The 17,116-nt window shown below is 36.1% G+C and overlaps 1 protein-coding gene across 1 annotated transcript; it reads left to right on the top strand.

Moving 5' to 3' along the window:
• The first annotated feature begins 953 nt into the window (after positions 1–953).
• On the top strand, positions 954–16,264 carry LOC124159089 (RING-type E3 ubiquitin-protein ligase PPIL2). Its single transcript, XM_046534632.1, has 11 exons — positions 954–1,216; positions 1,292–1,511; positions 1,585–1,728; positions 1,861–2,026; positions 2,361–2,506; positions 7,729–7,852; positions 9,819–9,967; positions 12,428–12,579; positions 13,012–13,201; positions 14,144–14,289; positions 16,065–16,264. Exons 1-11 carry the CDS (start codon positions 1,185–1,187, stop codon positions 16,153–16,155), a joined length of 1,560 nt encoding a protein of 519 aa, XP_046390588.1. The 5' UTR covers positions 954–1,184; the 3' UTR covers positions 16,156–16,264.
• The last annotated feature ends 852 nt before the right edge of the window (positions 16,265–17,116 follow it).

Raw genomic sequence — 17,116 nt, 5'->3', positions numbered from 1 at the left:
TTTCGAACATTGATTATTCTGCGGCATGACAGATGCGCTGTGATTACGTCTCTTGTGATCTTAATCTTTGTAATATAAATAGGAATTGGTAATCAGATGACATTTGGTATAGTCTGGATGGTTTTCATTCAGGTAATTAGAACTTACACCACTTCACACCGAAATTCACCGGCGCAGTAGTCAACAAGCTCTATTATTGTAGATATAATTGACCTACAAACTTCAAGATACAACTCCAGAAGACACATCACCTATCTGCCCTTTAAATCACACGTAATGGCGGCATATTACTCTTACATTTCTGTAGAAAACTTGTCATCATTTCATTTATTTGACCGAATGTCTTTACTGTTAATTGCCTCAACTAGTTAGTATTCATTTCCAAATTCTAGCTACAAATGTTAATAAATCGGAAAAGATACATATTGAATGAGAAAATATTTCTGTATACCGTCTCCATGTAATTTGAATCCTTGTATTTGCTTTACGGCTAACAGTAATAAAGCTTTTCACAATGTTCGACAAGTTTCTGACAATAAACAACCAAAAATATAAGAATAAGATAGATTATTTACGAAAAATCCAATACTCATACAATTTCAGGAACAATTAAAACCTCGCTTCCATTTCTTGCCAATGGCTCATTAATATTTGCATTCATATCTTGATAATCGCAAAAGTTTGCGGGAATGCTTAAAAAATTACGTTTAAAAAAATAAAAAGTTAAGTTAAAACATTAGGATGAGTCGAGTGCAGGCAGTATCGAGAGCAAATAATTGTAATATACTTGATTTTCTAATTTACCTGTATCCTAATTCCCTGCCTATTTTATTTTTAGAAATATTTAACCAAGATGAATCGTGTTTTCCATTTCGAATAATTGTTTGTTGTTGCATTGCTAACGCCACTTGGCAGCAAGTTCTGAAACTAATTACCAATATGAATAGCGTTATTCGAATCAGTGGCGAAGTGACATTTGTTTGTAAACTGGCGATCCTTGCGATGAAATGAGATGTTTTCCTTAATTTTTCTTGTGAAATCTATTATTTTCAAAATTTTGTCTTCTTAAATAAGAAATCACTTCATTTGAAACCGACAGTGAGTGATTTGTTAAGCGAAGCTCGTTCGAAGGTTCTAAATCATCTTAGGTTATAACTTACTGTGGTTTTTAGAAAAATATCAAGATGGGGAAACGACAGCATCAGAAGGACAAAATGTTTGTAAACTTAATTAATTATATTTTTCTGTTTTAATTTTAAGGATTTTTAATGGAAGCATTTTATCTCATCAGGTACCTAACGTGTACAGAATGGACGACGTTGTACGGTGGGAAAAAATCTGGTCCACCGACAGGAGATAAAGCAGGGTTTCGTCGTTTACCTTTTGATTTCTGCTCATTATCTTTGACTCCATTCGAGCATCCTTATTGTGATAAAAATGGGAACATTTTTGAACTACAGGCTATAGTCGCCTTTTTGAAGAAGTTTAAAGTCAATCCTATTACAGGAGAAGTAAGTAAATGTTAATACTCCATCTCCATCCTTAAATGTCAGTGACTCACTGATTTTCTTTTCTTTTTTCTAGCCAATGGACAGTAAAAGTTTGATTAAGCTGAATTTCCACAAAAATCATGAAGACAAGTACCATTGCCCAGTAATGTACAAAACATTTACTAACAACTCGCATATAGTCGCAGTTACGAAAACAGGAAATGTATTTTGCTTTGAGGTAAACATGTTCATGTTTTCAATTGTTCAATTAATGGAAGCATTACTTTTAATGAAGTATCCATTCTGTGTTCTGTTGGCAATATTATAATTCCTTGTTTTAGCAATCGTTTTATTTATCTCCCATTCCTAGGCTGTGGAGCAGTTGAATATAAAAGTGAAAAATTGGAAAGATCTCTTAAATGACGAACCATTTGAAAGAAAAGATCTTATTGTTTTGCAAGACCCGAACAATATCGAGAAATTTAACCTGTCTTCTTTTCACCATTTGAAAAATAACCTCAAAATTGAGGATGAAGGTTTGTATGTAGATGTTAGTAAATAAGTTTATGACACTCCAGTCAAATTATTGCGGCGGTACTGCATTTTTACTCACAATGCTCATCATGAAAACTGGTAGTTTTAGTGAGGTAGTCATTCAAAATCATTATATTGGTGCATGAAATTTTTTTGCCCTAGTGGTTATATTTTCCTAGTGAGTATTTTCACAACTAACCGAGGTAATTTTTACCAATAATTTCATTTGAATTATTATTGTACATACTGAATTACTTTGGTTACATACTCAATTAAAATTTTATTATGAACTATTAAATGAAAGCCTTGGTTCATTATTGATTTTTGTAATTTCAGAGGTGGTTCAAGACCGTGGAGACCCTGCTGCAAATCTTAAAAATATCAATATGGAAACAAGAGAAATATTGGATGTGCTGAAAAAAGAGTACAAGGCTCCCGAAAAGAAGGATGAAGAAAAAAAGGTCGCAGATAAATTTAATGCAGTAAGTGTACCAAATATATACCGCATTTGATGCAAATCTTGATTTATTCTTTAACATGTTCAATTCCTGCGTAATCTGGCACTTGAATTCCTGTTAAATAAAAGTGTGGCCCCAAATGAACAACCAGAGGCACGTGACCCGGGGAACTTAACACAATAGTGTGATTCCTTTGCTGTGTCTGAGGCTGCACAATAGGGTGGTTTCCTATTATTTTTTATTGCCTAAATCGAAAGATTATTACTCCTGGAGTACAAATTTCACACTTTTAGATTTTTAAATGGCGATATCTATTTTCCTGATTAAACGAAAAGTGAAAAATTTCAAGTGCGAAAACGTGACGGCTAAGTAGGAATGATGGGAAAAAGTCCGTGTGATATATTTCTGGTTCCCCCTGCCGCCTTGTGAGGTGACCTTGGGGCGAGGCTTGAGCGCTGATACGACGCAGGCTGCTAGCAGGTAGCTGAGTACCCTGCTAGCTGGTAGCGCTTGGCTTAAATAAGGATTATCATTCCCCTATCAAACGAAGGAAACTTTCCGAACTTCAGTATTTTTAATGTGTGATTATTAAGAGATGTTTCCCTGAGCTCTGTGCTTCATGCATGCATTAGTAATCTCAGACAGTGAAAAACTCCTATCTACTCGTGTAGAAACTAGGTCCCTGTGACGTCATGTGGAGTGGAATCGTATTGGTGCCAATCTGGCCTTTTTCATATGAGGTTAAAATTGACCGTTGTCATTCGTCTAAACTGGGATTTCTAAAACCAAATAATTTGTACATTATGAATACACTAATGGTGGGTAAGGAATCACAATCATGGCATTTCGTTTTCTTTGATGAAGGAAACTCCCTATTAACTTTTATATTTTTTTTTATTCACTTTCCTGGCAAGCATCATTAAAATGAAATTATTTTGGTGCATTTATGTATTATGAACAAGTGTAGCACTTAATATAAGGTATCATGCATTGTATTATAGCTGTCACCCCTAATTTAGTTTATGTTTATTTTCCTACAGTTGAGGCAGAAGTATTATTTTTGATGTTAGTTTAGAGAGCATTAATCATTTTGAAATGAATTAAGTTTCTAGTTTTATTGAAAATATTTTGTCATCCACTCTGCTATAGAGTAATACTAGAGCAGATAGAAAGAGAGAGGACAGGAGCAAACGTAACGTTGCCAAATGTACACAGCCGTCCTAGTTTGTAGCCGAAAACATGTGACTTATATGTGGCCACGGGTATTTTGGACCAGACCCAAGACAATGTACCTACTCATTTGAAAGGCATAGAGGATAATCACTTCATAGAAGCCCAGGGCATTGTCAGCTACAATGCTGAATGTGGCACCATTGGTGTAAGGCATTGCTAAAGACATACAAGGAGAACATGTGAGGTTTGGCAACACTGCTCCACGAGCAGATGCATGATGTTGACATGACAGAGGTCTGAGGGGCAGAGATCAGGACCCAAGGGGGGTCCTTTGGGGTTACAACACACCGTGGCCGGGACCCAGTGACTTAACTGATATGCCTGCACTACTGGAGAGGGGTTTGGAAAGGAAGGAAATAGGAAAGAGGTGCCGCCACGATAGGAGCCCAACGGCACCTCTGGGATAGGGTTGGAAGGGAGGGACGGGGAATACCCTCGCCGCTATAGAAGCAACCAGGGCCCACTAACAGCGAAACCTGGCTCTGCCATTAATGTGCCAACGATTTTGGAGGATTTTCCTATGAAAAATAAAAACCCATCAATCAAATCGTTGGATTGGTTGAGGGGCACTAGGCCATGCCCACTGTCTACTGATTGGCAAACAGAAAGTCGTGTGTTGAGTTGCTTTCCCTCCCCTCACCCCCATTTGCTTTAGCCTCACCAGCTCACCCGCAAAGATAAAACAAACAGAGTCTAGTCCTAGGCGCCTGCTCTTATCTGACCACAGGGCTGCAACTGGCAGCTGGAGCCACTTGCCTTAGCAATTGTCTCAAATGCAACTGTTTCACAATGTCTTTATACTTTTAAAATAGCCCAGATGGTGTTTACATTAAAGAACAAGGGATCGGCGATAAGCTGAATGTCTTTTAGTATTACCTATAGCCAAAACTGTAATTTTTGTGAAGCAAAAAATAATAGGAATGATCATTCAGGCAAATTCATTATGTCCCCCCAGCAGGAAATAATGAGCTTGAGCAAATTATATGGGAGATACTTTACTAAATGTTAAGATTTTTCTAAGACTTCAAAAAAATGAATGCAGCCTTCCTTATAATGCTCCCCATGTAATTTTTTTAATTTTAGAGACCTATTTTTATTTACAAGCATATCTTTCAATTTCGGGTCCTATAATAAATTGGTATGAATGGAAAGAATACAATTACGCTTTTGATTTTAAATGATGCCAATCAAGGCTGGAGGAATATTGAAGTTTTATCATCGATAATTAAAATTTTGCATCTGAGTTTTAATCATGCCCTAGCTATGAGACGGCATACATATAATTCATTGCACTATTTTAATTAATTATTTAATCTCTCTATTAGTTTTCATTTAAAAGCTTCAACTGATGTTGTTGTCAACTTTTACATAATATATATTCATCTAGCAAGTTATATCAAGGTCTTCTTGGTCCCTGTTTTATTTCTTTAAATGATCTGTCTTTGTTTTGATTGGGCAGCCAAGAATTTCAGGACTGAGAGAAAATTGTGTTGTGGATATACAATGCAGAGTACATTTCTTCTGAGGTTTTTGGTTCTCATATGAAACTGCTAATTTTTCAATGCCCATATCATCCTCCTGACCTTCGACTCTTCTTTGATAATCATGACCTTCTTCAATTGTGTGGGGATTAATTTTTTTGTTTGACTTGTTGTAACAAATTTTTCTCTATTTTTCATCAGAGTATGCGAAATCAATATTTTTTTAAGGATTCTGAAAATGGATTGTAGAATTTGGTGTAATTTTGTGTATTTAAAGGATGGGAAAGAGTGATTTAATTGTTTACATGCCATAAAATATTGAAAAATCTAACTCATTTTGTATTATATCGATTCAGCAATTTTTTTAGGGAGCATAAAATTACACTCCTTATAAAAGTTATGCCTCAGTGTGTTTTTGCTAAGCTCAGTCATTATAAATCATGTAGGATCATACTAATATTAACCCCTCAAGCGCGGCAGGCATTTCATTAAATCCCATCTCAGCGGCCGGATGAGATTTAAAAATCTTCGCCTTTTTGGTATACTATCATTCAATAATTTATATCTTTCATAATATACGATCAGTATCGTTGAAAATTTTTGTATACTTGCGTAATATAATGCGCTACTATATATTAATTTTTCGAGCGATTTGAAAAAATATTTATTGTTTTATGTATCTCATTTTATGAACTAATGAATAAATTTTCAATTTTGAAAGATTTTTATTTGGTTTCGAATAAGCTACGAGACCTCTAACATTCCATGCATTTAAAAAATACAATTACATGATGTTATTTAGTTATTTGGGGTTGAAATTTTCATAACAGATTGGATACTTTCGATAGGATTACCCGTTTCGCCTACTTGAAAATTTACCACTCTGCCCACTTCTCTGACTTTACTCCATTATTACCGTATCATTTCATATAGGTAATCACATGCTAATGTTTCAAACGTCAATATGCAAATATTCAAATGATTTACCATAGAAAATCTGCTCTGACATGATTTGAAGCAATCCAAACATAATCCCACGGCACATTTTTCACAACAGTACACGCAACTCTTCATTTCCCATGTTACGCACAAACTGCACACCTCCTTTGAGACTTTGATTTCTTCCCAGCTGCAGGAATAGTCTTTAGGAAATCTATTTTTGTGATTCTTGGTACTAAATTGTGTAATGAGTGACGGCCAAGTCCAAACAGTTCGTATGACGTTGGATATTTCAAAAATATTACCTCGCCCAATGGCACGCGAAATGATAAGTCAAATTTTTATACGTGTTTTTCCTGTGAACAACATATGAATTTAGGACTGCCTCATTCAATAGTCTCCTAAATAACTTCATACATCACTTGTAATGGCGTTTTCTTTCCATTACGTACGAATGCAATAACAGGTCCTTGAAATTCACCCCACCAATGATTTTATTATAGCCTAACACACAAACAGACTTCCGAGTCCCTTTTTTGCCTTTCAATACTATTCCCATTTCGTAGGATCCCCAATTATAAAAAAATGCCACACACAGGAAGTACACCCGATGAGAATTTCAGCTCACTGCCTGAACGAACACCACACAGCATGAATGACTCTGGTGGACTGGGTCAGACTGGGTGGACTGAAGCTCGTGGTTTAGAAGCTCCCTCAAGAGGCGAGAAAATATCTCGAAGGGGCCCTGGTATACGCTGACTGTTTCGATGGAATCTTATCTTCGTTGATTACTGTCCAGAAAAAATAAATAAATGCAGAGCGAAGCACATGGCCCCTTCGCTTAGGACGCTAAGGACTAACGAGGCGGACCAAACACACTTGGGGCTCGAGGTGACGACAAACAAGGAGAAGACGGAGAGACGGCATTGAGCTTAGAAGATACCGTATCTCAAGCTAAATTAGCTGACCCTTCTAGACGTCTCTCAAGCAGAATAGGCGGAAGTTTTCATGATAGAACAGTTGAAGGAAGGCGTTGAGTTTTTGGACCGAAGTCGTCAAGGCGCTGGTTTGAAACGGAATTTTATTGAAGCATTTTTTAAAAATCTTGAAGGCATAAAACCGCTATAAATATTTTATTGAAAAGGAAAAACATTTCTTCAAAAGACAGAGTAATTAGTTTTAATTTAACATACAATATCTGGCGGAGAAAAAATATTATAAACAGTAGGTCAGGAAGCGTACTGGGTACGCATGACGGCGGCATACGAAATTTAAAGGGCGCGTACTGGGTACGCATGACGGCGTTGAGGGGTTAATAAATAATGCCTTATTTTCCTTTTTTATGAAGGTCTCAGCTGAGTCTTGAAGTTGTGGATATTGGTTTTTCAGGCCTTTCTCTGTATCTATCTAGTCCAAAACCATGAAAGATGCCCAAAAAATCATATATCTACAATATTTTTGAAATTGTAATGGTAGTAAAAGATAATTTTACTGTAACAAGGATGTATTAGATACTTAAATTTCTTAACTTATTATTCATTGTATGATTTACACACTACTGTAATGATATAATTTGGTAAATTGTTCCATAAGGCCCACTACTCAACTGGTGCTGTTGCTGCTGGTTTTACCTCTACGGCTATGGCTCCTCAAACAGTCCACGAAGCAGCCATTGTGGCCGAGGATCTTGTGAGATACGAAAGGGTGAAGAAAAAAGGTATTTCATATGGTCAATGTCCATGGAATTGTGTTAACAATATGTGATTAGGTGTCTTTGTTTCATTTAGTTTTGTTTCGAGTCTCTTGTCATGAGCCTTACTTGTAATAACATGGATAAGTAGTCCGTTCGTCAAAGATACACTAGTTAGCCATAAAAATACATATGATGATATTACATAATAACTGCATAGATAATAATATATTGTTTGAAATGATGAAAATTACAAGACGTTAAAGTTTGGGTTATCCGTGTTTTCCGATTATTCATGCCGTCTCTCCCCATCATTAGCCAGGATAATCGGGAGTGTACTGTATCTAAAAGAGGATATCTGTTTGTCTGTCTGCCAGGGTTGATAAAAATCATGATTTTTTAAAAAAAATCATTTTTGTTGATTTTTTTGATTTAAATCGGATTTTATTGATTTTAAAGAGATTATTATGATTCTCCATTTATCAAAAATTCAGTTATTTGCAATACTAACTATTTAGGCAGCATATTGGAGAATGATCGTTTGCAGAAACAATAAGAGGCAACATACTCTAAACTTAATACAACATTTAGTCAATCAGGGGAGAGAACTATGGAAATGCCAATGGTATCAAATTAAAAATTACACCGGCATAATATAAAATTGCCATTGGAAGTATCAAATGTGCTATATTATGCGGTTCTAAATTATATGAAGTTTAGAACAATTCTGTAATTGCAACTTTGTATGGTGCCTACGCTTAGAAGTTAAATCAGAAAACAAACTTTTTTCAACGGATACACTAGTATTCTAACCAAAGCCATTTTATTTTAATTTTCATGTTACATGCATTCCTCAGTATCATTTCTATTTAAGAGCCACCATTGTGCTGATAACTGTCGATTCATTGTATTAATTAAGAAATAAAAATCAAAATTATACACTTATAGCTTCCTTTTCTTGACTCTTTAAAAATCAAACGTATAGATCACATTATGATTAAAATCACCTGATTTAAAAAAATTAAAATCAAGTGATTTAAATCGTGATTTAAATCAAAGTGATTTGAATCAATCAACCCTGCTGTCCGCTATGCATTTCCATAGGGCTACATGAATTGAAACCAAAGTTAGTACCCATGTGCATCTTATACAGGGGTGCCAACTTACAAAAAATATTGGGGGGGCCCAAACCGGGGACCTTGCCCCAGTAAATTTTATAAGTAGTGAATTTTAAGTCTTTTAAGCATTTTAGAAGAGTCATATAATCAACATTGGAACCCTGGTCACTTGAATCTCGATATATCGGGGAAAATCGACAAGCCTTACACATTTTTTCCTCACATCTGTTACGAATTTTTGAGGGGGCTCGGGCCCCCCCAAGCCCCATGGAATCGGCGCCACTGATCTTATACTTCCAAACCCTTTGGTGCTACTTTTGATTGCATCCGCCGCGTAGTTTTCTCATGACCATTTGTTATGTCACGTCATACAACTTTTGTGGTTGGACATCCTACCGGGTAGGCACACCTCTTCACTCGCTCCAATGGAATATGTACGCGACTCTAATAATACTACACTTGCCTATTGATCTTCTCAGTGCCAACATTTTTGCTGGGGTATGAGTTCACACAACTTTTAACATTGATTGTGGAGTGGGGTACAAGCTGATCCGGTGCGCGTTATACAGAAATCGTTTTTTCCCTTGTTTGCTGTTCAGTATGCCTTAAAACCCTGCTATGTGAATATGAATTCCAAGTTTCCTTCTTCTCTTGGTACTATATTTTCCTCATAATAATGGTTGGCCTGCTAGTGATTAATAGTGAAGTGAATACTGAAGTGATTTCAATAGGGCTTGATTTTTTTCATCGGTTGCATGATTATTGTTTTTATATTTTCCAAATCATCAATTTTATGGTGCATCATTTGATATTATTTTTGGATCCCGCTGTTTATAATGCATAAGAAATTTTAATGCTAGTTAAAAACTTTTCAGGTTATGTCCGACTAACAACAAGCTTGGGGCCTTTGAATTTGGAGCTCCACTGTGAAATGCTTCCCAAAACCTGCGAGAATTTTTTGAAATTGTGTGACAGGGGATATTATGATAACACAAAATTCCATCGCTCTATAAGGAACTTTATGGTACGTTGAATTTCCATTTGAATCATTTGATGAGCTTATTTAGTAATTCTTTACCAAATATACATCGACTATTTGATAAAATAATTCAATGCTTATTTCTTTTCTACTGACATACATACTATTTAATTGTTTAATTATACATCATGTTGTGTGTAGGTATAAAAAATTGCACAAAAAATCCACAGAGGAAAAATCATTCGCCTCGACCGGGATTCGAACCCGGATCCCTCGACTTCCAGCGGAGTGCTTTATGTATAATTTTATGTATATATTTTTTTAATACGTATTTAAATTAAACTAATCCCCCGCTTTGGAAAAAGTCTATGCAATAAGAAAAGGTATAAAAATTCAAAATATGTCATCCTAGCTGTATTCTGCTAATTGTAAGTTTAAGACTCATAAAAAGCCAATTATATTAAAATAATGTAGTTTTCTTTTTTGTGTTAACTGTGAAAAACCTGGTATCATGAGAGCTGATTTTTTAATTGAATACGTGACTTTTTGTGACATATTTCCACGGCCAACTGTTTATGTTGTAACATTTTTACACGCATATATTCATTCTTCTGGATGGTTTTTCTTTTGTAATTTAATGCAGGAATGTGTATCTTTACAAGAGAGTTAGCTCAGCTTGATTGAAGTATTATTATGGTATTAAAATACATTCTTGTTGTCATTACTCTAAAATTTCCATGGAAAGAGAGTACATATATGCTATGCAATACCAAATACGTAATATTAATTAATTCTAATCTCGACCCTACTTTAATAACAGGCTTATCCCTACGACCACATAAGCCTTTCATTCTCATCTGTGATGTGATGAATAATATGTAAAAAAAATCTGACGAGATGTACTCATCATGTGCATAACGAAATGGGCTACTTGTGAAGACCAATCCTGTTCATTCACAGCAGAAAGGTTAAAAAAAAAAAAAACGCTTGAAATGATTGTATGGCCTAACCATAACTATAATTGTTCATGTACTTTAAAATCTCAGTTTCGAAGTTATTTTATCTTTGCCTCCTTCTTCAAGGATGATCAATTGTCTTGATGATGTTTTTTTAGGGTGTACCCCATGTACTTACCGGGCTTGTAGCAAGAGGTTGTCTGGGGTGATTGGGGGCCCTCGGCCAGGGCTTATGATGGCGCCCACCTTACCAGGGGATAGGGAAAATGTAAGGAAACTTTTCTGATAGATTTTGACTCCAGGAAATGGATTTTGACGCAATTCTGGCTTTTAAAAACTGGATAAAAGTTCACAAAAAATAGCAATTTCATATAAAAAATACAATAAAAAGTGAGAATTTCACAGCTTATTTAATTGAACTATTCTACTCTCTATTTAGTGAATTTGTTCCTTGAAACTGACTTGAAATCTAAAAGTGTAGCTGACGAATAGCTTTTTCAAAAATGAGCATGTTATCCTTTATCTTGTGTAAATTTATTTTTTATGCGATCTTTTTACCCTGAATATGCTGTAAATACAGCAACTTATGAAAACGTAGAATTTTATAATTCCATAATTTTGAGTCTTTTTTTTATATCACCTTTTCATATATGTATGCTTCATAGTAGAAGCGAGCATTGTGGGGACTCAGAAAGCTCGGAGCCCTTGGCGATTGCCGATCAGCCAACCTGGCTAGACCACCCCTGTTTGTAGCCAATAGGGTAGTTTCCATCATCAAATAAAACGAAAGGCATTGATTGCTACTTGTTACCCACCATTAGTGTATTCATAATATACAAATTATTTGGTTTTAGAAATCCCAGTTTAGACAAATGGCAATGGTCAATTTTAACCGCATATGAAAAAGGCCAGATTGGCGCCCATGATATGCCACTCAACGTGACGTCACAGGGACCTAGTTTCTACACGAGAGGATAGGAGTTTTACATCATCTGAGATTACCAATGCATACATGAGGCACAGAGCTCAGGGAAACATGTCTTTATAATCACCTATTAAAACTGCCTATGGTCGGAAAATTTCCTTCGTTTGATAAGGTATTAATACCTAATCCTTATTTAAGCCAAGCGCTACCAGCTAGCAGGGTACTCTGCTACCTGGTAGCAGCCTGCATCGCAGTGGCGCACATATCCTCGCCCTAAGGTCACCTCACTTTGCGGGAGTAGGAACCAGAATGACGTCACATAGGATTTTCCCATCATTCCTACTTAGCCGTCGCGTTTTCGCACACTTAAAAATTTTCACTTTTCATTTAATTGTGAAAAATAGATATTGTCATTTAAAAATCTAAAAATGTGAAATGCATACTCCAGGAGTAATAATCTTTTGATTTGGGCAATAAAAAAATAAAAGGAAACCACCCTATTTTCAAGCGCAAGAAACCCAATAAGTACGCCAGGAACACCAGAAAAAACATCATCAACAGCTATAATGATCTGCGAAAGCTTCAACAAAGGAAGCTGTCTTGAACTCTTGTATCCTTCTACAGATACAGGGAGGTGATCCCGCTGGGACCGGTAATGGTGGTGAATCTATCTGGGGAAAGCCTTTTGAGGATGAATTTAAGCCAAATCTCACACATACGGGTCGAGGAATTCTATCCATGGCTAATTCAGGACCAAATACTAATGGCTCCCAGTTGTGAGTATCTATGAATCAATTTCTTGAACCATTCTTGGTAAATCAGTTACTAATGGATCTATTTATAGTGCGAGTGAGGTTGGTTTTCATTCCTTGTGTAAATTTATTGCTGTTATTTTTGTAGTTCTCAATGGTATGAAACAGTGCCTAAATTATTTCCACATGATTCTCAAATATTTTATTAAGCATCTGGTGATTGAGGGCGTGTGATGTATTTTATTGTGTTATATGCAGAATATGCCATGTGGCTTGAAACGAAAAGAAGGTATCTCCAATTAATTTGCTCCTTATCTTTCTCAAGTCTTTGTATTTTCAAATTATTTTAAAATTCGTATGTATACTTACCTTATTTGATCAAACCATCGGTCAATTCATGATTTTCTCAATTTTTTAATGCACATTAACTATCTCATCATCAATCTTGTTCCTTAGTTTCATCACATACCGATCATGTCGTCATCTTGATGGTAAGCATACCGTTTTTGGACGTGTTGTTGGTGGGCTGGATACCTTGAGTGCCATAGAAAAAATTGAAACTGACAACAAAGATCGCCCAATTGAAGACATCGTTCTGATATCAGCCAGAGTGTTTGTAGACCCTTATCAGGAGGCAGATGAGCAGGCAAGTTTTACGCATGCAAATCAATTTGGTCAGACTTGATGTCACCTGGATAGGTATGTGGCAGATGGTGCTAGGACACCAGCTATTAACAAAGAGAAAGAAAAAGATGAAAACATAATGGAGGTGCACGGATCTCTCCTGGCTTTCATTATTTTCCTCTACTGTCCATGGGAAAATGATTTCCCTTTCCCCTTAGTAAAATATCTATCTTCATTTAATTTATTTGTCGCATTTAGGGATCTCATTGGTGCTCTCTGTGTTGCTTTGAAAGATATCTATTCTCATCAGCTTAAGTAATATTAGCCTAGCACGTAGCCTTTGAGTCTCCAGCATCCCCCAGCCTAATTACTGTTAGGTCTGTGTAATGCTTTCTGTTCACTTGTAGCTGTTTTTGATGAATTGTGTAACTTTCATAAGTGTTTTATTAAGTTCACGGGTCGAATATTTCTGCGCCTGATGCTTTATGCTAAATGCATATTCATGGTGAGGCCTGGCGAGAGCAAAATAGCAATTCATTCACTTGTCATCCAAAAACTAATTTCCAAAGGCAAATAATAGGATGAATGTGGGCAAAAATTGTCCGGAGAAAAAACAAAATAATTAAATTGATTGAAATCGGTGCCCAGAAATTTGTTCCTAGAGCATCAACAAATCAAAATACCAAGTCTTCCACCTACTCTGTGGATGTTACTGTCATTTGAGGATGTGATGGTAGCATGATGAATTACTTGTTGCTCTAGGAGAGCACTCTGGACAAAATTCCTTAGGTTCCTATAGTAAATCCAGATTAAGGTAGATGATTTTTCTCATTAGAATTGATCCCCCTTATTACGCTTTTGGGTAACTTTATGAAGACAGTTGCTAGTAGCATTTCAGTTACTGTTAACATTTGCTATAATTTTGCCAACGGTTATTTGAAGGTGCTGACTTTCTTTTTAATAGCTGGCTGCTGAAAGGGCTGAGGAACTGAAGAAGGCAGCTGCTGCAGCAGCTACTGTAACAAAGCAAGCTAAAAGGGATAAAAGTGGCAACCTTAAGGTTTTCCGTGCAGGTGTTGGAAAGTACATTGACACTGCTGAGACTAGCAAGTAAGTTTTTGATGCCATTAGCTACATTTATAAATATGTGCTAAAAATAACTGTGGTTTCCCTAATGTGCCTTTTGTCACCAATATAGCTATCCCTCTGAAACAATGTAATGTTTTTAATTCAGAATCATTGGTCTCCTGTCTTGTCATTACAAATATTCTTTTTCTTGGCACATAGTTTTTGCGAGAAGTGGGTGTATTTACCATGTAGCATTAGTTATTCGTAGCAATGGAGTTAATGGTCGGACTGGATTATTGAAAGTTATGTACAAATGATCCTTTCACTTCCATTTTACTGATAAAGTGTTACTTAGAAAAATCATCCAAATGAAGGGTTACTCTTAAAAGATTAACAAAAGAGACAGATAGCTGACCAATAGACCGAGCCGCACAGAGCGTAGCTTTTGGTTTCTCTTTCATGTTTCTTATGGGGAACCATCAGAGTTGACTATGGCAGCGTCAAGTTTCCTTCATGCCCTTTGCTCTGTAGGTTTCGGATGTGAATCCCTGCATGGCTAAGCACGGAACATTAAGATGCAGTACCCTCCGCTGCAATTCTACTTCCTACATTTATGCAAATATGGATAGGAAAAATACCTGTAAATGTATAATAGTACTTTTTTTCACAATAATATGTCATATGGGGCACTTTTAATGTTTTGGGCCCTACCTCTGACTTTGTTTTAGGGAATTTTCATAATTTGAGAAGTTCGTTATGGGTTTTTTTTGCGTGCATTGTCAACTGGAAGGGTATGGGACCAGGCAGATGACTTCCAATTAGGGAGGTTGTCTTATAATTTAGCTGGTGGTGGGTGTGTTTTGCTATATTGGCCCTCTGGTTAGTGATTATTTCCATTAAGGATCATATCTTTTTGAATGAGTTAATGAGCCAAAACTCCAATGTTGTCACTAACTTTTAACAAGTGGGCAACAACTTTTGCATTGTTTCGTTTTAAATTTATGAGAAATAAAATGGCTGAATGAGGAAGACTCTTTTCGTTATAACTTTTATTTCCCATCCATCTATTTAATTACTTTAATAAATTATAAATTGCTATTTTGGGTCCTTGTGGACACACTTGAGATACTATCATTGGTGGATTTTGGGTTTTTTTAACATAGGCGGATTTTTAAGCATCGGGGGCCACAAGAGTGCCATGGTTAAGGTATGAATGGTCACCCATGCAACGTTAGTCTGGGTACAACATTGAAAAATAGTGGAGATCTTACAGGAACTAGTTTGTTGATATGTTTAGCCCCTTGCACTGTTTTGAATTAGATTAGATGTCTTCGGTGGGGTAGTTGTGCTACCAAGGCAGTTAGACCCAGTGGTCCATTGTGCCAGCCACTAATCAACGATCATGTATAGAGACCAATGTTCTTGGTAGAGGCCAGCAGATCCTCATTGGGTAATGTCAAAATATTAAAAAGGCAGAAAATAGAAAGGCACAACATTTGTACATATATTGCAAAACAGTCTTGGTAGTTAGTTTGAGGTGAGGTGAGACCAATACAAAAGTTTTCATTGAAATTACACACGCGCACACACACACACGAGAAATTATATGTATGTATATTATTTTTTTGATGTTACTGGCAGCTGTGGAAGAACAATCACATAATTCTGGCATTAAATTTAACTGCACATTATCGAACCAAAAACTTGGATGAATGAACTTAATACCTTTCCAGTGAATCCTGAATTAGGGTATTTTAATTTTCGTGGATTTTTTGTATGATTTGTTTGATAAAAAATTCCTTGCTAATTTATTTCAGAGCTAGTGATGTTGAACCATCATCTTCTGGAACTCTGCCTGCAAAGAAAAAGAAAAATATTGGATATAATTTCAATTTCAGTAATTGGTAATGTTCGGTCTACATTATTGAATTGGTGTATAGCTATGTGTACATCTTTGCTAAATATTTGTACATAATTTTCCCTTATATTTTGTAAGAATAAATGTTTTTATATTAAACCTACCTTTCATCTTATTGTCAGTGGTTTAGTATCCATATTTGGCATTGGTGATGGAAGAATCAACTCTGCAGTTCTGCCAGATAATAAGTACATATGCTATTATGACTGGTTTTGGAGCTAGACTAGTCTTGTCAATGCACATATGTGCATGTCAAATTTTAGGTTTTATCTATTCTTCCAATCATCCGTCTTTGTTGCTGGTTAATTTCTGTATCATTATCGTGGATTCCTACTCTCATTATGGTGTTTGGTGAAAGTGAATGGACTGCCGTATTCGGGCAAGTTCTTAGAAGATTGATAAGAAGAACTGCTTGAAGAAATTAAAAGGAGAAAAGCCAATACTTCATTGTGAACATCTTCAAAACCACCCTATATTTATCTTTTATTTTTGCATATGTTCATACACTGATTCAGTTAGAAGCAGTTCAACTAAGCATGGCTTCATTTGCGTATGAGATCATGAAATGTGCATACCAGTACGGGGAGAGTGGTGGATTTTTAAGATAAAAAGAAAAACTGATTGAAAAAAAAAATTAATTTATTTCCATGAAAGAGTGTCATTAATGATTCCCCCCTAATTGTGACCAGCTCAAGGTATGCAACCAGACTTGAGAGATAAAAGAAGATAGGGAGTTAGGCTACATTATTATCTTGGCTGCAGAGTCAGTGGTGGTCTTGGAGAAGGTTCTGCAAGTCCGTCTCTTGGGAGTAGCTCTTTCAGCGTCAAACACTCAAGAAGAACCTCACCAAAACAAATGCCTCATGCTTGTGGGGTAACCTCTGCTCAACTGACGCCCTCATAGTGAGGGATGGCTCTAACATGCACTCTTTGTATGCTTATTTTTTCAAT

Source organism: Ischnura elegans, chromosome 5 (assembly GCF_921293095.1).
Source record: "Ischnura elegans chromosome 5, ioIscEleg1.1, whole genome shotgun sequence".
Taxonomy (NCBI): Eukaryota; Metazoa; Arthropoda; class Insecta; order Odonata; family Coenagrionidae; genus Ischnura; species Ischnura elegans.
The sequence above is the reverse complement of the archived record's forward strand: the minus strand, read 5'-3'. Positions and strand labels throughout refer to the sequence as shown.

Bases quoted from the DNA above. Each gene is read 5' to 3' on its own strand.
- LOC124159089 (XM_046534632.1), top strand. From the start codon at position 1,185: ATGGGGAAACGACAGCATCAGAAGGACAAAAT. The intron at 2,027-2,360 runs GTTTGTATGTAG...TTGTAATTTCAG, and splicing joins CCTCAAAATTGAGGATGAAG to AGGTGGTTCAAGACCGTGGA. The intron at 14,290-16,064 runs GTAAGTTTTTGA...AATTTATTTCAG, and splicing joins GACACTGCTGAGACTAGCAA to AGCTAGTGATGTTGAACCAT.